General features: G+C 43.7%; 1 protein-coding gene across 1 annotated transcript in view; it reads right to left on the reverse strand.

Moving 5' to 3' along the window:
• Window positions 1-20,700, reverse strand: part of vwa1 (von Willebrand factor A domain containing 1) — a 52,038-nt gene extending 31,338 nt beyond the window's left edge. Inside the window, exons 1-2 of the mRNA XM_059952000.1 lie at window positions 20,466-20,700; window positions 5,424-5,987 (exon numbers count right to left, since the gene is read on the reverse strand). Of these exons, the coding sequence (XP_059807983.1) occupies window positions 5,424-5,987; window positions 20,466-20,544 (643 nt within the window). The 5' untranslated portion in view covers window positions 20,545-20,700. The remainder of the gene's footprint in view (window positions 1-5,423; window positions 5,988-20,465) is intronic.
• Window positions 20,701-20,776: the final 76 nt, after the last annotated feature.

Consider the following 20,776-nt stretch of genomic DNA (forward strand, 5'->3'; position numbering starts at 1 on the left):
ATATTACTGGAAACTGGTGGACATATTAAAGAGGAAGAAGATAATGATACTTCTGGTGTAAAGCACTCAAAATTAATATAATTGAAAGGCATTTTAACCTTACTGACTGATTAGAACTAGATGAATGAGATTTAAATTGAATTCTCTGCTCCTTCCTCCAAACATACTGCGATCAGCGGCCAGTTTCAGTCACGTCAAACCAAGATCAAAGATCCATTTTCCTGTACATAGTATATAACACTGTGGCAAATTAACAAGTACGAGGGACCTGATCAAAGATTGTGATGGATATGTGTTACAAAGCAGAGCAAATACGTGTCAGTTACAGATATAACACACTATATTTAAGGAACGTAGCTGTAAACGTGGTAATGCTTTAATGCACAGCAAACTCCTTAGATATATTTGCAGTATTTACTGAGATATGTTTAAATAATAAAGCACTGTATTTACAGTGGAAAGATGCACCATTCAGTCCAAAGGGTCAATGAGTGATTATGCTTCTCCCACACTTCTTGCCCTAGGATCTCACTCATGAGGTACTTCCTCATGCCCCAAGGTTGGTAAGTAACAGGCTGATTGACACCGCTGCTCGGCTCTGCGCTGAGCCAACTGTCTGGGGACAGGTCTGTCTTTGTGGTCTTCAGTTCAGAGTGGCATTTGCTCGCGTTTGTTGTTCGCTCGATTCTTTTTCTCTTTCTGGATACTATAGAGAGGGTGCAGAGGAGATTTACGAGGACGTTGCCTGGATTGGGGAGCGTGCCTTATGAGAGCAGGCTGAGCAAACTCGGCCTTTTCTCCTTGGAGCGACGGAGAATGAGAGGTGACCCGATAGAGGTGTATAAGATGATGAGAGGCATTGATCGTGTGGATAGTCAGAGGCTTTTTCCCAGGGTTGAAAAGGCTAGCACGAGGGGGCATTGTTTTAAGGTGCTTGGAAGTAGGTGGAAGGGAGGGCAGAGGTAAGTTTTTCACACAGAGAGTGGTGGGTGCGTGGAATGCACTGCCGGTGGTGGTGGAGGCGGATACAATAGTCTTTTAAGAGACTCTTAGGTAGGTACATGGAGCTTAGGAAAAAATAGAGGGATATGCGGTAGGGCAATTTTAAACCCGTTCTAGAGTAGGTTGCGTGGTCAGCACAGCATTGTGGGCCGAAGGGCCTGTAAGCTGCTGTAGATTTCTATGTCCTATGTTCTACACATTGGATCTTTGATGGCCTTCCTTCTATTTAATGGGTTCTTTACGGTTTTTTTGTTTCATGTCTGCCTGTTAGGAGTCGAATCTCAAGGTTGTATAATGTATACATACTTTGATAATAAGGGTACTTTGAACATCGGCATCAGTCTATTTAATTATTATAATAGTCAGAGTCCAGGATGATCCTCTCGTTGTTGACATTGACTATTTTCCAGTCGTAGTGTAAACCCCTCCTCACCGAACTTCAATTTCATCAAACACATTTAATTATTGCCCTGTTTGAGATCAGGAAGCTCAGTATATTTCCAGAGTCTACTACAGCGAGGCACGGTAAGGCAAAGGCCAGAAATGCAGTTGAATGCCATGACGAGTTAAGATACAGCTACAACCAAGAAACTGGAAACCAAACACAAGAAAGCAGTTTTCTCGATTGTTTTCACATCCACCATCCATTCCCTCCCCCACTGGTCCACACAGGCTGCGGTATGTACTGTCAACAAGACAACTGCTTGTCAATACTTCCCCAAAACCCAGGAGCTCCTACCACCTGGATTGGGAAAGCACAGAATCCACATCATCTCCAGATTTCTCTCCATAGCTATATTAACTCGGACATACAAAACAATTCATTCATCTTTACAAAGTCAAATTCCCAGAGTTCTTTACATAACGCCACATGGTTAATAGCAGGATTAATGACAGGATTCTTAACATTGAACAGAGGGATCCTGGGCTTCACAGCCATAGATCCTTCAAGTTTGCAGCGCAAATTGGTGTTAAGGAGGGTTGGGGTTTGAGCTCGAGAGCCAGAAAATAATGTTGCAGTTCCAGAAGTCCTTGGTTAGACCACACTTGGAGTATTGTGTTCAGTTCTGGTCACCTCATTTTGGGAAAATATGGATGCTTTAGAGAGGGTGCAGAGGGAGATCTGTCAAGAAGCTGCCTGGACTAGACAGCATGTTTTATGAGGATAGGTTGAGTGAGGTTTGGAGAGGAGGATGAGAGATGACTTGATGGAGTATACATGATGATAAGAGGAATAGAGGGAATGGAGACCCAGACTTTTTCCCGGGACAGAAATGACTATTACTAGGGGGCAAAACTTTAAGGTGTTTAGTTTTCTTCTCATACCTTCTTCTTCGGCTGTCCATCAATTTTCGATGATGACTGAGGCCTGGGCAGGGTTGTATGGAAGACCTGAAGTTTGTCTCCCCTCTCCACACCACTGATGTTGTCCAAGGGAAGGGCATTAGGACCCATACAGCTTGGCACCGGTGTCATCGCAGAGCAATGCCTTGCTCAAGGACACAACACGCTGCCTCAGCTGAGGCTCGAACCAGTGACCTTCAGATCACCAGACCGATGCCTTATCCACGGCCACAAGCCACACAGAAGTGGGGGGGGGGGGGGTGGCGGTGGAATGTCATAGGCAATTTATTTTCTTTACACAGAAAGTGGTAGCTGTGTGGAATGATTTGCTAGTAAAGGTGGATACATTAGGGACAGTTAAGAGACTTTTAGTTAGGCACATGGATGAAACAAAAATGGAGGGCTATGTGGGAGGGGAGGGTTCGATTGTCAGCACAATGCAGAGGACCGAAGAGTCTGCACTGTTCTACGCTCTAAACTCTAAACCCTGTGGAAGTTCGAAAAGCTGGGTAATCTCCATCACCCCCAGAGCACGTCGTAAGGACAATAAACAGTGAGAACCACACACATCTCAGGAGTGTGATTTAAAAGGCACACTCATTTATCCAGCTCCAACTTCATGCCCACTTTGAGGACCTGGTCCAGAGGTATTTAATGCAACAGCAGCTCACAAGATAACAAATCTTTAGGAATCTGGGACTCAAAATATTGCAAGAACTATTTGATCTCTGGCATCTTTTTAATCTTTCCACACATAAGTGCCCAAAGATGGCGAGTTGGATAAGCCTGCAAAATATTCTGCTCCAGATGGTTCAGCCGAGCTATTTAGTAAATGACTATCAGATCTTATTTGCACTTTATAAACAGGCCATGCTGTATGTTTTGTTATCATCTATTACACCAGCTGTACGAGTAATAAATGAAACCTGTTTCCTACATTTTTTTCTTTTTATTCCTCACGCTAACTTGTCCTTTCTTGTCTCCACACTTTGTTTTCTAACTTGCTCCTTTTCCACCTGGAGGAGTCTTTCAATTAGTAATATTTGAACTAATTTGCTAACACTTTCTTCCTACAGTACTGAAAAGGGCCCTTCAGCCCATCAAGACTGTGCCTAGTACCATTGACCTGCACCTGGACCATTGCCCTCTATACCCCTCCCATCCATGTGCCCATCCAAATTTCTCACAGTAGTGTGGCAGTTAGCACAATGCTTCACAGTGCAGGCAACCCACGTTCAATTCCCGTTGCTGCCTGTAAGGAGGTTGTATGTTTCCCACCCCTGTGACCGTGTGGGTTTCCTCCAGGTGCTCCGGTTTCCTTACAGGCACACCGGTCAGTAGGTTAATTGATCATTGTAAATTATCCTGTGATTAGGCTAGGATTAAATTGGGGATCGGGGTAGAGTTGGGCGGCTATTCCATGCTGTAGTGTCTATTCCGCGCTATATCTCTATAAAATAAAAAATAAACGTTGAAATCGAACCCACCACTTCCACTGGCAGCTCATTCCACCCTCTCACACCCCTCTGAGTGAAGAAGATACCCCCCCCATGTTCCCCTTAAACATTTCACCTTTCACCCTGAACCCATGACCCATAGCTCTTGCCTCACCCAACCTCAGTGTAAAAACCCTGCTTTCATTTACCCCTCAGGTCAGGCAGCCTCTAAGAGGAATAAACCGTCAATATTTCAGGCCAAGAGGGTCTGGAAAGGAAGGGGGCAGAAGCCTGAATAAGAAGGTGGGGGGAGGGGAAGGAGCACAAGCTGGCATGTGACAGGTGAAGTTTATTTCTCTCCGTAGATGCTGCCTCATCTACAAAATTATGAGGGGTGTAGATAGTAAAAGCAAGCAGGCTTTTTCCGGAGGTTGGATGGGACTACAACTAGAGGTCATGGGTCAAAGGTGAAAGATGAAAAGTTTAAGGGGAAGATGAGGGGAAACTTCTTCACTCAGGGTTGTCAGAGAGTGGGATGAGCTGCCAGTACTAGAGGTGCATGCGAGCTGGATTTCAACACAGTGTGGTGTGCCAGCTGCACAGCTGCCGATCGACAAGACCTGCATCGCGTGGTGAAGGCGGCCCAGCGAATTGACAGGATGGAGCTCCCGGACTGGACACCGTCTATTCCAGCAGACTCAGGAGGAAAGCAATCAGCATAACCACACACCCCGGCCGCTCTCTGTTTGACCCGCTGCCATCCGGCAAAAGGTTCAGGACACTACAAGCCAGAACAAATAGACTGAGGAACAGCTTCTACCCCAGAGCTGTGGCCTCTATCACACCACTCCCACAGAACAATGACTGAAATTGTGACTCAAATACTTGCACTAACGGCACTTTGTGCATTACTGTGATATTCTGGTGCTGCTGCAACTTATTTTCTGCTACTTATCTATTTAATACCGTTTTTCTATTACTGTCTTGTTTTTATCTGCCGCTTTGTTTGATTGCCTGAAAGGAAGCCAGACAGAGTTTCATTGTACTTATGTGTAATGACAATAAAGATCATTCAATTCAATCATTCAACATATAAGAGAAGCCCAGGTAGGCACATGGATGGAAGGGGTGTGAAAGGGGTACAGAGTTCTTCCAGCACTTTACGTGTGTTCCTCCCGGCTTCCGGCATCTGCAGATTTTCTCCTGTCTTTACCATCATAAGAGGTCTATATTCTGAGTCCCGGGACATGGTTAGAAACACTGCTGCACCTACTGGCCCAAAATTATGCCCAAAGTTTTAAGGTGCTTGGAAGTAGGTACTGAGGGGATGTCAGGGGTAAGTTTTTCACACAGAGAGTGGTGGGTGCGTGGAATGCACTGCCGGTGGTGGTGGTGGAAACGGGTACAATAGGGTCTTTTAAGAGCTTCTTAGATAGGTACATGGAGCTTAGAAAAATAGAGGGCAATGCGGTAGGGAAACTCTGGGCAGTTTCGAGAGTGGGTTACATGGGCGGCACAACATTGTGGGCTGAAGGGCCTGTAATGTGCTGTAGATTCCTGTGTTCTATGCCCAGTAAAGCGGAATGGTTGTGACCGAACTGAAAGATTGTGTGGAATTAAGTAACAGCAATGTACACATACCTAGAATTTCGTTACGCAGCTCCTCCATAATAATGTGCATATCCTCAGGATCTACGTAGTATAAGCGTCTCTCTGTTGGTTCACTAGCGGCAGCTTTCAACTCAATGTAATTGCCCCTGCCTATACTGACGATGAACACTGTCACCCCCTGATCCTTCAGGAACTTGATGGGCTGAGATATGTCATCTGATGACGCGCCATCTGTCAGCCACACGAGCACCTTTGGAACATCTGGTCTGGCTCCTCCCTTCTGCGTGAACATGGTGTCCTGGGCATGAGCTAATGCCTTGCCAGTGTTGGTATCTCCCAGCTTCTGCTTCATGTTCAGAATAGCCCATTGCGTGGCAGTGATGGACGTGTACTTGCCAAATGGAAACTCCACCACTGGGTCATCACTCACTTGCACAAAGCTGATCTGGACATCCTCTGGGCCTATGGTGAAAGGCTTCAGCAAATCAGCAACAAACTCTTTCAGTCCTGTGTATTCGTAGGGTAAGATACTGCCAGAGCTGTCCATCACAAAGAGTAGATCTCCCACTGCATCCTCTATAATGTGTTCAGCCCCTGGAGAAATGGGAGAATCAGAGTCAAATTTAATATCACTGATATATGACCCACTGTATCCTCTGCAGTGTGTTCAGCCCCTGGAGAAATGGGAGAATCAGAGTCAAATTTAATATCACTGATATATGACCCACTGTATCCTCTGCAATGTGCTCAGCCCCTGGAGAAATGGGAGAATCAGAGTCAAGTTTAATATCACCGATATATGGCCCTCTGTATCCTCTGCAGTGTGTTCAGCCCCTGGAGAAATGGGAGAATCAGAACTTGGTTTAATATCACTGACATACGTCATGAAATTTGTTAACTTTATGGCAGCAGTACAATGCAATACATGAAAAATATACAGAAAAAATTAATTACAGTAACTATATATATGTCTATTAAATAGTCAAGTTAAAATACGTAGTGGAAAATAAACCCTAGTAGTGAGGTAGAAAGCAGGTTAACACAATCAGTGCATGGACTGTAACCCAAGGTTTATCTTGCTGCTGCTAGACATGCTGTGTGCCTCCTGCAATATTTTCATTTTATTCCGATCTCGATTTGCTGCCTGCACCGGGCGCAGGATCATCGTACTTTTGACTGTGTTTAAAGGTGAGTCCGGCTTCAGAACAGTTATTCTGAGAAGTGGGGAGCAGCAGCACAATCGTTTCTGATTTTGATACGCAGTCTTGATTTATTCACATTACAAAAAGGGCCTTTGTTGCGTATAAATTGCTCATAAAGGAAGTAATCAAAGTAATATAACAGGCCCTTCGTCCCAACACATCCATGCTGGTCAAGCTGCCTTCCTGAACTTGTTCCGTTTGCCTGCATTTTGGTCCACACCCCTCTAAGCCTTTACTTTCTGCGAACTTGTCCAAATACCTTTTAAATGTTGTAATTGTACCTACCCCCACCACTTCCTCAGACAGCTTTTTCCCCATATACTCATCACATGGAAAAGCCTACCCCTCAAATCCTCTTTAAATATTTGTCTTTCAGCTTAAAACTGTTGGATTATGACGTAAAATTGTTATTTTTTTTTGTTTTAATTTAACTTCCCTGTGCTTTATATAAGAATTCCCAGCATCCAGTGATTTTTGCTGAAGGAAGTACATTAAACTTGGAATACGACCAAGAACTCAAGCACTGAACCTACCTTGCATTCTCTGTATTAGGTACTGAGCTGTCAGTAAAACCCACTTTGAAAGCTTTCTCCCCTGTCTCAGAGGAGACAACCTTTATGCCACAGAGCCTTACCATTAACCAAGGGGTCTGTGGACCCATTTTGGGAATCCTTGCCTATCTAATATTCCCCGTGTCCCTCTGTGCATAGTACAAAGAATGTATTCCCAAAGGATATCCGATTTCCCATCGAACGTGGAAACGAATCCCATTGTTTCAAACTAATACCTTTTCTATGCAGTTCCTGTGTTGTGCTAATTGTGTTGCAAATTCAACTGGCGTAAACAATAAAAAGTCAGTATAAATAACTCACTCTCTTCAAGACCAAATATTTAATGATTTGGGAAATATATGGACACTTTCAACTGACAACCTTGTCTAGCTTGGAACTTCTCTTATAGTTTTATGAAATAAGCTGATGTATTAGGAGAAATAACTGCTTATTGGCTATTGTGTTGTTGCAAGTATCAATTCCTCTCAAGTTAATAGGACAAAATGGAAAGGAATACCGAATATTCTTTTGTGAATAAGACGTTCTGCTGTTGTACTTTATAAGGTAGAGAATACTACGAGCAGGAAATAGATTCATCAATATTAGTATTAAGTATTTCTATGGCAGGTGTGGCACAGAATAAGGGATCTCCACACGAACCCAGCACAGAGTAAAACATTGCATCATTTCCTGCGGTGAGTGGTTGCGTGGTCCAATGGGTGGGATTTTCAAGTTAATACCAATTAATGTCCTCAAAGAATTTGCTTGAGTCTGCCCCATGTCATTTTACATGGGTACCAGATAAATACAGCCACTGTAACTGGTCTGCCGTATACAGTATACGTAACCAAAACAGTTGTAGACTTCGTGTGTCAAATGTTCCGGGAGACAATTCAAAGAGCAGACTGTTTCCCTGGTGTCCAAACTCACTTTAAACTCCTAAAGCAGATTACCTAATTATTCATCTTTTTTTATCTCTCTTTGAGAGGCCCAGCTGTGTAAAACTTAATGTAAATGGTTTACAAGATTTGTCTCAATTTAGAATAATCTAATTAGCTGTGATTGTGGAGAACCCTATACAAAAGCGAACGCCTGCTGCGCATAATTACACATCTTTAAAACAAAAGGGAAAGGTGATGTAGCTGGATTTGACAATGTGACAAGGGTAAGCGGAGTATTCTCGACAGCCTCCTTGCTGTGATTTTGCTGAGTATTTCCCCAGACCTTCTTCCCTGCAGTCATTTGTTTCCATTCTTGTTCAGTTTGGAGCTGTTGGATTAGGTTGTGGAGTTGTCATTTTCCTGTATTTTAACTTTCCTCAGCTTGCTTCCAGTTTTATATAATCGCCGATATATACATCAGTGAATTTTCCGTAATTACGGTATGGTTGCTTCTGCATTTCGTCTGGTCAAGATGGCGCCTGCATACAACTCTCTTTCAGTCGACGTCTTCCAGCTAGATCATGAAACTACATATTTCATTTCTTTTATGTCTCTTACATTTGCTTTTCATCTTGAATGTGATTCTGGAGCCTGTGATTTGCTGTTTGCAGATTGTTTGCTTTTTTTTCCCCAGCACTCTGCAGTCTCCGAGATAATTCTGGGAGACAGAGGCAGCGTGCACAAACTTTGTAGTGGGCAGACTGCGGGATAGGGCGCAAGCTGATGCTAGACCCTGTTTCACCGATCAAAGCTTACATGGTGCGCTGAGGGAGACTGAAGCATCGAAGCAAGTGCGGAGGGTGAGCACCGGCTGCCTGTCCTTCGATCTGTCTGTACCGGAGAGGGGAGTGCTTGACGCTGTGCCCAGAGTGTGTTGCCAGGTTTTCTGTGTTTTGGATGTGGACTTGCACTATAGATTTTTTTCTCAGCCTTATAGTTTTTTATATTTTTTGCCCGATCCTTTCTAAATTTTTTGGGGGTTGATATGCCTGTTCCATTTTAGTGTGTTTTTTTTGTGCGGGAGGAGGGATTTCTGGGTCGATGTGCCTGTTTCATTTTTTTGTGCGGAGGGAGAAGGATTTGGGGGTTGACTATCATACTGCCTTTCTTTTCTTTCTTGATTTCATGGCTACCCAGAGGTGATGAATTTCAGAGTTGTATACCTTGATAATAAATGAATCTTCGCATTTTCTGGAAACTTCTTAGTTTACAGTCATGCTGCTTGGATCTGGCTCTTTTATAAGTTAAATTTTATCACTGAAATTTTGTTTCTCTCTAGTCTGAGTGTGAGATAATCCTGACTGATTTGTTCGTTTGTTGTCTCAGCTCCTCTTAATAAAACAATCATAAGTGACAGGTTTTATGGCTAATTCTTGTCTTCCGAAGAAGCATGGGGCACAGGAGTATCCGGGTCCCACAGTGCCTTCTCCTAGGCTGAGGACTGGTGCTGCACCTTGCACCTGCTCCCTTGTCAGAACCACCCTTCCTACAATGGGTAGTCCGTAAGTACAGCTTTAAAACAATAGCGTTTTTGTATATTTCAGCCAATGCACCCACAGCCTGCTGACTCATTGAGAATCAAAGCTAACACCAAAAAGCAGCAGCTATTTGAGTTTGATGCGTGTATGCGCTTTGTTTGTAAAATGGGAGCTAAATACAGACTTGCAGCTGAGGAAACAAAGAAATATTTAACAATAAATAATTACTGTGATCAGCCAATCGAAGCGAGGACAAAGACCAGGACTGAGAGTTCCATAGCTGGTTCAGAGGCTTACTCATCACCATGTTATGGATAGATAATTGGTTTCAAGAGACTGTAAGTGATTGCATTGTAAATGATAAACAAATACCCATGATTCATTCAACATGAGCTATCTGACTGTATACAGCTGATCAGAGACCCACACCCTGAGCACCCGTACAAGCAATTCATTCAATACCATGCAATTTATAATGTATCCCTCTTTACCTTGCGGTCACTGGGATACTTTCAGGAAGTGGGCTTGAAAACAAAATAATTACTGATGCGACTATTGGTCCCATTACTATGTAACAAAGCCCCATACAATCGGTAAGATGATTAACGTTCGAAATCACAATCATGGGTTTTAATTATTTATTAAAATTAATCTTTTTTTATTTACTTACTGAGACTCAGTGAGGAATAGGCCCTTCCAGCCCTTTGAACCGTGTTGCCCAGCAACCCCCCCCCCACTTAACCCTGGCCTAAACACAGGACAATTGCAATGAACAACAAACCTACCAACTAGTCTGTCTTTGGACTGTGGGAGGAAACAAGAGCACCCAGAGGAAACCCACATGGTCACAGGGAGAACGTACAAACTCCTTACAGGCAGCAGCAGGAATTGAACCCGGGTTGCCTGTACTGTAAAGCGTTGTGCTAACCACTACACTACCGCGTCCTTTTTAAGTATACTTTAGTATACTTCTGTGGCTTTTTACTGCTGTTACTTCTTGTTTCTCAGACCCAGATATAACGTGGTATTCCAGCGGCAACCTGACAAGAGGGAATTGCAGTCTGATTGACTTAGGCTTGATTGATTTTACTACGTTGTGTAACATTCACTTGACTTCATAGGAACCTACCATGTTCAGCAGAGAATAAATATAGAACCATAGAACACTACAGCACAGAAAACAGGCCATTTGGCCCTTCTAGTCTGTACCAAAACCTTATTCCGCTAGTCCCATTGACCTGCACCCAGACCATAACCCTCTAGACCTCTCCCATCCATGTATCTATCCAATTTATTCTTAAAACTTAAGAGTGAGCTTGCACTTACCACGTTAGATGGCAACTCGTTCCATACTTCCACCACTCTGAGTGAAAATGTTCCCGCTAACCCTTTCCCCTTTCACCCTCAAGCCATGTCCTCATGTATTTATCTCTCCTAATAGTTATAACATTATGCAATTATCTAAAATATGTTATTAAATTTCTCTACACTCCCTATTTTCCAATCCATTGACATAAATGTAAGAAAGTGTCTGTACCTCCCGCTGAACTCTGTATTTTTGTGTGTTTCCCACTAGCTGTCAGTCTGTGGTTTTGTATTGCCATGTGCTCCTGTCCCCACTCCTGCTCCACTCTGGCCCCTGTATCACCATCTCTCATCTGTTTCTCATTATTACCTGTATTGCTTCCACCTGTGTCTCATTGTGCTCCACCTGTCATCTGCTTTTCTGTTTATTACTCAGTGTATTTCAGGCCTGCGTTTTCACCTGCTTGTGGTCAGATTGTGCCAGTGAGTTTTCCTGAGTCTGTTTTTCTCTGGACATTTTCATCTCTGCCTGAACTTTGACACTGTTGTTGTTTGAACCTCGGGATTTGTTACTCAATATCACTGTGTGCACAGTACTGGGTCTGCGATTGGATCCCTGCTCCACCGTCCTGACAGTAAGTTAAGTGTGGCCTATCATGGAGTCGCGGCAGTGTAAGTGTTTAGCGTGACACTTTTACTGCTTGGGAGTTAGAGTTCACAGTTCAAATCTGATACTGTCTGAAAGAAGTTCATATATCCTTTCCATGAGCACACCGGTTTCCTCCGGGTGCTCTGATTACCTCCCACGGTGCAAAAATGTACCAGTTAGTAGATCAATTGGATGTTGTAAATTGTCCTGTGATCAGGCTGGGGTTAAATATGTGGGTTGGTAGAGTAATTTATTGAATGTTGAATCTACCAAGGTTTGTTTTTGTTTCAGCTTTTTGAGCACCATCACCTTTGAGGCAGCTGTGAGAGTGATTTTTGGGTTTGGGTTATTTACATTTCGCAAATGGCTCTGGCTACCAGTCTTCTGTTCCTTGACAATGTCTTGTGGATTTAACTCGGAACAATGTATTCCTAGAAGCTGTGAACCCCAGTCCACAGACTTGCTGGCGCCTGTGGGATGGATGTGAGTCAGAAGGTGTGAAGTTTGTATGTAGCTTCAAAAGAAAGCATTCTCTGTACTTTGTAAATATGGATTGTTCTTCGTGCTTAGCAAATAAATACTGAGCCCGATGTCGGGTCAGCAGGCCTTTCCACTGAAAGCGTCTCTGTACGATGCCTGCTGTATCTTGTTTTGTCGAATAATAAAGAAGCTGCTTTGTATCTACCGGTAACGCTCTCTGATTTCATTCATGCACCAACAGCCAGTTATGGTTTTTTTTATTTTCCAGTTTAGTAATTTACATTTGGTGATGATTTTTAAAATAATAATTCAACTGAAGCTCACTTGATATTATTTTGCAAAAACTTCTTTAGATTATCTATTTGTTAACTTCTCTTTAAATGTGTTTTAAAATCATATTGGGTGAGATTAATCTTTTGGATTTAGTAATACATTTAATCATTATGCTCAGCATTACACTTTCAAAGATATCCCACTTGTCTTTCTCTGAACTGTGGGTTGAGTCAGAGAGGCACAGCATAGACCCAGGACTACTGATACTAAAGGCAACTCACAGGGGCAATTAGCCTACTAATTAGCAAACCTATGGGATGTGAGAGGGAACTGGAGCACCCGGCAATATGACAAGTGAGGAACAAACCCAAATCACCGGAGTTGTGAGTCAGAAACTCTGAGTTGCACACTGTTTTGCAACTAAGGGATCTCTTTCAGCAATCTGCTGAATTGCTTTCAATGACAGATTTTCTAAAATTTAAAAATGAGTTCTTTCAAGGTTGTACATAGCTTCTGGTTCCATGTACACTCAGTAGCCACTTTATTAGGCCAGTGTGTATGTTCATTCTTTCCTAGTGCTGTAGCCCATCCACTTCAAGGTTTGACGTGTTGTGCTTTCAGAGACGCTCTTCCGCACACTACTGTTGTGACACTGTGGTTATTAGAGTCGCTGTGACCTTGAACCAGTCTGGCCCTTCTCCTCAGACCTGTCTCATTGACAAGGCATTTTCTAAAAACAGAACTGGATGTTTCTCGGTGTTTTTGCACCATTCTCTCTAAACCCCAGAGATCATGTGTGCGTAAGTTGCAGGAGATAAGCGGTTTCTGAGATACTCAAACCACATCATTTGATACCAATGATCATTCCACGGTCAAAGTCACTCAGGTCACAGTTCTGCCCTCTTCTGATGTTTGGTCTGAACAGTAACTGAACCTCTTCACCATGTCTGCATGCTTTTATGCTGCAGCATAAATGGCTAATTAGGTATTTGCACTGACAAGCAAGTGTACAGTGTACCTGATAAAGTAGCCACTAAGTGTATATTTGGCTTCAAGTTCACATAGAACTGCTGAAGAGTCTCAGCCCGAAACGTCGACAGTCGATGTTGCCTGACTTGCCGAGTTCCTCCAGAATTTTGTATGCATCGTTCATTACTTGTTTCTCCAGAAAAGGCACCACCACATCACTATCCCACATACTATACTCTATAACTAGTGACTGGTGTTGGTTAACCTTGCTGCTCTTCATTTCTTTAATACAATGGGATACGAAGCAGTCAAAACTCATATTTGAAATGTTGATTCCAAATCACGGTTTTCTCAGTTTACGTTTGAGTGTTCAAGTTAAAAATACTCTCAAAAACTCTTGAGAACTCTTGACCTTGCAGTCTACCTCATTATGATCTTGGACCTTGTCCTCTGCATGCAATCTGTTGCTGTTGCAGCTCATTCTGCATTCTGTTGTGGTTTTACCATGTGCCTTTGTGTAATGAATGGATCTGTAAAAACAGTATGCAAGCAAGCTTTTCACTCCTCTCCAGTATATGTGACAACAATAAAACAATTCCAGTGCTTTCCACCACCAACCAATTTGCCTCTGTGGCATAGGCCACTAGCATGTTGCATCTGCCCAGTCCAAGTCATCTGGTATATTGAAAGAGGAGGTTGGACAGGTTCTTGATTAGTCAGGGTATCAAAGGTTGCAGGGAACATGCATGGGGTTGAGAGGGATAGTAAATCAGCCATGATATAATGGCCGAGCAGTCTCAGATAATGAAGCAGACTCAATTCTACTCCATTATCGAATAGCCTTGTGCACATTTATTGAGAGGCTCAACTAGAGTTTAATGTTTAAATATTCTGCTCATTGAGACATGTCCTGCCTTGCTAATGACTAGGAATGAGGTCTCACCAGGTGGGTGTAAAGTCCAAGTGCTGTTCATTAAATGGAAAATTATTGATATCTTGAATTCCAAAATGTATCTTGGTGAGAAACTCGAAATTGGTGGTAATATAATGGAAGGGGGCCACTGGGTTTTATCAGTTGTCAGCCTCTGACAGAATTTTGATTTCTGAAGAAACGGAATTTCACTTGAGTTAATGACCCTTTCTAATTCAGCTCACTGGAGTACGCTCGCTGTCTGGGTATAGTCTCTCTGCATTCCAATATCACAGCGAAGGATCGCCTAGACAATGAGCCACACAGTTTATAACTTGTGTGGAGCCAGTACATTCCTAAACTTGGGGGATTAATGTCGCCGAGAGTTCGCTGCCAGCTTTCTGGCACGGAGCTCAAATAGTTTGAATTACGTTGAAGCCAACTAAGGGCCGCTTAGCATTTCAACCAGGTTCTCAAAGTGACACCGGGTGAGATGCAGCGACCGAGTTCGCACGTTAAATCGTTCTGAGGATTTCGAGACGTTTATCCTCCAGCTCCATCTGGTCCTCTTCTCCAGGCGGAGCTAGCTAACCCGGTGAAGAGTCAGCTCTATGAAGATGAAACAAAAGAAAAATCGCAATAGGATCGATGATAATCGGACGACAAGCCAACCGGAGCCCCAGTTAATGGGGGTTTGGTCTAGGACGGGGGTCGGCAACCTGCGGCTCCCGAGCCATTTGTGGCTCTTTCAACTCTGTGCTGCGGCTCCCTGTGGCTTTGGGAAATAATTGGTCAGTATTTAATTAAAATGTATTTTATGTTAGTTTGTTAGCTTTTGAAATGTAATTCTAAATTTGAAGATTATGGTGATCTTGTACAATCTAAGTGTGGCGACACATTTCCTGGCACATCCGAAACGGCTCACAATTAGCCAGCATTCCGGCTAAGGGAGATAGCCTACGGGGGTTTGTGAGTACGCGTCTTTTGCAGCATCTGCGTCCATGGGGGCTGGGTTGAGGGAGGCTAAAGCAAGGCTGTTTAGTTCGAATAAAGTTATTCGACTGCAGTTTACTGACTGCGTGAGCACACTGCTACAACGTGTTTTTATCGCTATTAATATACGTCACCACTGCCAATACCTGACACCCGCCAGTGCGCGATTTCTTTAATTTTTCGATCCAAGGTAAGCCAACTATGGAGAATTCTAAAAAAAGAAAAGTGACTGAAGAAAACAGAACGTTTAATGATACGTGGACAGATTCATTTGCTTTCACTGTTGACGAGACTGGTTTACCGGTATGCTTAATATGCAATGAGAAACTAGCAAACAACAAAAAGTCAAATGTCGCAAGGCATTTCCACAATAAACACGCAGCCTTTGCTCAAAAATATCCGGATGGAGATGAGAGAAAAAAAGCCGTTTCGGAACTGATGCGGAAGGTTGATCTGAGCAAAAATCATTTCCAGAAATGGATGAAGTCTGGAAAATCAACGACATACGCCAGTTATATTGCCGCTCAGGAAATAGTCAGGCACGGGAAGCAGTTTACAGATGGTGAATATATAAAAGAATCTTTCATTAAGATTTCAGAACATCTATTCACGGACTTTAAAAACAAGAGTGAAATTGTGCAGAAAATCAGAGATATGCCCCTCTCTGCAAAGACTGTCAAAGACAGAACCATAAAAATGGCAGAAGACATCACAAGACAGCAAATTAAAGACATCAATTCAGCTGTGGCCTACTCGATTGCCTGTGACGAGTCTAAAGACAAAGGTGATATTGAACAAATAGCGTTGTTCTGCCGGTATGTAAACTCTGCCGGGCCACAGGAAGAACTGATTGAGTTGACACCTCTAAAAGACCAAACACGGGGGGAGGACATCTGTGAGGCTGTCTTGAATTGTTTAAGAGCCAAAGGAATAAAGACCACCCATCTGGTGTCAGTAGCTACTGATGGGGCACCGAATATGACGGGAACGCACAAGGGATTTGTGGCTTTACTGCAGAAGTCGCTGGACAGAAAGCTGCTGACTTTTCACTGCATCTTGCACCAAGAGGCACTGTGCGCTCAAACATTTCCTCCGGAATGCACAGAAGTAATGGATGTTGTCATTCAGATTGTCAATAAAATAATGGCAAAAAGTTTAAATCACCGTCAATTCCGTTTGTTACTGGACGAGCTGGAAAGCGCATATTCTGATCTCCTGCTGCACAACAAAGTCCGGTGGCTGTCCAGAGGGGAGGTGCTGAAACGCTTTGTCGCGTGTCTGGAAGAAGTGAAAACTTTCCTGGGCAGCAAAGGTCTCACCTTTCCTGAGCTGGAACAGCCAGAGTGGCTGGAAAAGCTACACTTCATGGTAGACATGACAGCGCACCTGAACACGCTGAACACAGCTCTTCAGGGGAAAGGACGTACAGCCCTGCACATGTTGGAGGATGTTTTGGCATTCGAGCGCAAGTTGACAGTGCTTGCCAGAGATTTACAGAAAGGCACTTTGTCTCACTTCCCCAATTTGAGAGAGTTCAAATAAGGTCACGACATGATAATTTCGGAGTATTTACATTCTGCAATCATCGCAATGCAAACATCGTTTGGGAAACGCTTCTGTGAGTTCAGAGAGGAAAAAAACACATTATCCTTCCCGGTCACTCCCTTAAGCATCGATCCTTCCCTACTGAATACGACTGCATTGGCAGGTGTGAGTCAACCTGATCTTGAGATGGAACTGGCCGACATAGCCGACAAAGACATATGCGTGTCCAAGTTTAGACGCTTGACAGCAGACCTTGAAGATGTTGCCCGTCAGAAGGCCGTTCTTGCTCAGAATCACAAATGGAGTGATATTGAAAACCTTCCAAAACCGGACAAACTTGTGTTCGAAACATGGAATGCTATGCCCGACATTTATGTAAACATGAAAAAGTATGCGCTTGGAGTCCTGTCGATCTTTGGATCCACATATGTATGTGAGCAGGTGTTCTCCAACATGAACTTTATTAAAAACAAACATCGCGCACGCCTCACAGATGACAGCTTGCGATCCTGTGTAAAGATGAAGGTGACGTCATACAGCCCTGATGTGCAGACGCTGTGCGCTGAGGTCCAGGAGCAGAAATCCCATTAACCAAGTATGATAAATATTTTAATTGCCTATTATTTTATGTATATTCATATTTTTTTATTGTTCAGTGAAATAGTCCTTTTATTTTTCAGGCTGACAGCTGGCTGATGTTATTTTTGGTTTGCTGCTGGCGGAAAATTTAAGTTCGGCGTTTTTCATAAATACAAGAAGGACTCAAATAGACATTGAGTATTTTACTTAAAAGTAACTTTCAACCCAACGTCTTTTTTTTCGGAGTTCAAAATGTTTTTGTTGCATGCAGAAATGTAATTTCGTTTTCTCTGCAGGAGTTCATCAATTTCATAAATGCAACACATTATAGTTTGTTTATACATAGCATAAAGGCAAAAAAAACGTTGTATGCAGTGTTATTTCATTTTAAATGTCAAACGGGTTTTGCGGCTCCCAGTGTTTTCTTTTCTGTGGGAAACGGGTCCAAGTGGCTCTTTCAGTGGTAAAGGTTGCTGACCCCTGGTCTAGGACCAGCGCTGGAATTTTGCCGGAGTGAGGCCGGTGATCTCGTCAATCAGCAACGACTAGGAACTGCGCACCTTCCGCTGCGTTACGTGGGACGGGCGGTGGGAATGTTACCAGAACTAAGATCATAAGACCGTCAGCCATAGGAGAAGAATTAGGCGAGTCTATCCCACTTCGGGACCACAGTGCGGGCACAGGGTCCGAGATGGAAAACTGTTGGGGGGGGGGTGAAAAGAATGGGAGGCTGCAGCAGTCTTTCTTACCGCTTCCGGGCTGCACGGAGCGGATAATGCTGAAGCTTTATAGTTAGGACGCACTTGGAGTATTGTCGAACGTTTTAAGTCCCATATCTCAAAAAGGAGAGAGTCCAGAGGATGTTCACGAGGATGATGCCGGGAATTAAGGGGTTAACATGGCTGTGCTTGGCAGCTTTGGATCCGAACTCACTGCAATTTATAAGATTGCGGGGTGGGGGGGGGGTGGATGCTGGCTTTTGTATATAAAATAAAACTTCCTGATTTCACTCTTCTCCCTTACAACATAAAGGAAGCGCAACCCGCTCCACCATTCAGTAACACCACGGCAGATCTTTTAAAGCACCATTATTTTCCTGCACACGTGACTCGACTCCTTCTCATTTCCAACGTGAATATACTGCGTGATGCCCGGCCGGAGAAATGATGGAAGCCCAAGTTCAAAGCAAATGGGTTAGAAGGTACGGATACGTCACCATATACTACCTTGAAATTAACTTTCTTGCAGGCATTCGCAGCGGGACTAAGAAGTGCAGTAGAATCATTGAAAACCCACCCACGAAGGCTGACGAGCAGCCAATGTGTGAGATAAGACAAGCTGTGCAGATACAAAATAACAATAAATAAATAAATAACACAGAACACGAGTTGGAGAGTGTGCAGACTGCGTTCGGCGATTAGTTCCGCGTTAAGGTGAGTGAAGTTATCCACTCCGGTTCAGGAGCCCGCTGGATAAGTGTATAGTTTTTGCTGCATTATTAACAATGCAATTGCACTCAAAGCCGGTAGGAATGACATAGAAGAACACTACTTCTGCTTCTAAACTTCAAAGAGCGCAGTCATTGTTTGCTCAATCTCTTTTCAGACAACAAAGCTTCCACTCCAGTCTGGTGAACCTTTGTTTCGCCCTCTTTATCACAGGCATATCCCCACTGAGGTAGGAATATCATACTTGTGCGTAATATCCAGCTGGACTCTATGTAACTGGAGCAAGTGGTCGCAGCTCTTTGACTCAGATTCTTAGTAACTATAAATAATATAATAATGATTGCCTGCTGAACGCGCAGTCAGGAGCCTCTGAACACCAAAGTCTTTCCATCTCTAACTTCCGATTTCCTCAGCCAAAATGGATTCATATATTCTATCTCCTCTGCCTTTCTAAACCCTACTCACAATTCCCATTGCCACCCAGCTTTATATCAGCAGAAATTTGATTATATTATACTTAATATAGTCAGTACTCATCCAGATTACAGAAATAACCTGTGAACAGCTACCGCTCCAGATGTGGAGCAGACTTGAATGGCCCAACTAAACTCGCATATCTTATGTCTGATGATACTCCTGGCGTCCCTCCAATTACAGGCTCCCGATTCCCAAAAGGTGACCTATTTATTCTAAAGTTTCTAATCTTTAACTAATCCCCATTCCATGCCTACGCTCCACGGGGACTACAACCTGGTCTTAGGGTTTGGAGACTCGCGTGCCTCAATGACCCGGAGAGCAATGTCGGCTGGAGTCAGGGTTTTACGCTTTGCCTCTTGGAAGGGTCACCCATGCCAAGCAGGTTGAAGGGTAGAGGCCAGACTTAGAGTGGTCCACTGGTCCTCAAGGTTCGGGGGTTCAGCGCAGAGCTAACAACCATAACTAGCAAAACAAACTAGTTACGGGAGTCCTTCTGTATCTGTGTGCAACCGTATGAACAGAGATGGGGACCTTCATTGCCGCCCTAAACGCCAGCGCGTAACGGACTGTAAATTAGTTTTCCATTCCTATGTGTTAACAATATTTTCTAATCGTGTTCAGAATTACTTGTGTGGCAGTTCGTCAATCACATTTGTAGAGTGAGCCTGAGAGTGGGGAGTTTGACTCAGATTTAAAACTCCGCGTCCTCAATCTTCGATTTCAATTTTCCTGCTTCAGGCTGGACGGTTATAATCCGAACACCCCAATAGAACGGTTCAGCAGTACAGGGAGCTCAACGTTAACCCGAATAGTTGGCATCAGTGCGATCTCATCCCTAAAGAAATCCTAAAATTTCCACCGCCATAATTAAAAATATTAAACGAGATTCCACAGGCTGCCGCTCCAGGGTGGAGGAGGCTTCTGTTTCTGGGTGGAGGTAAAATTCTCAGATTTCAGCATGAGGTGGTGATTTAACACTGCGTCTCTACAGGGACCTGACACCCGCATTAATACCCATCTTATTATAAACTCAAGACAGTCTCTACTCGGAAAGTCTGCACCTGCCCGTGTATTATTTTTTTAAAATCTGCTCAATGTATCTAACTTTTCATTTAAATAAATGAACACTCTTTCCTTGTCTACACGTTTGCGATCCGGAACTTCGGCTAATTCGGTATCCTTCCCACTTCTGATGTTTATCTTCAGTGTCTGAAATATAAAGGGCAATTAATCCCATTTCCCTGACCACCCCCCGCCCCCAACCTGGCTCACCTGCGCTCAGGGCCCTGGTCTGGAAGATCCAAAACACTGACAGGAGGGACTGCACACTCACGGCTTTGAATACGCGCATGGCGGCCGCGACTCCCGAATCTCCGTGCACTTTGCAGTCTCCCTTCTCATATTATTCCCGCTGGAAATGTGGCCGGGTAGTCGAGCGCGTTTCAATCAGTTACTTGGTTCAGCGCGGTCTCCGATCTGCATCGCTCCTCGGTGCAGGAGACCGGAAAAGTTCGGGGAGCATTGCGATCGGATGAACTTCCAAACGTCGCGTCACCAGAAGTTGGCACGGAGCCTAACTGGGA

This window comes from Hypanus sabinus, chromosome 27 (assembly GCF_030144855.1).
Source record: "Hypanus sabinus isolate sHypSab1 chromosome 27, sHypSab1.hap1, whole genome shotgun sequence".
NCBI lineage: Eukaryota > Metazoa > Chordata > Chondrichthyes > Myliobatiformes > Dasyatidae > Hypanus > Hypanus sabinus.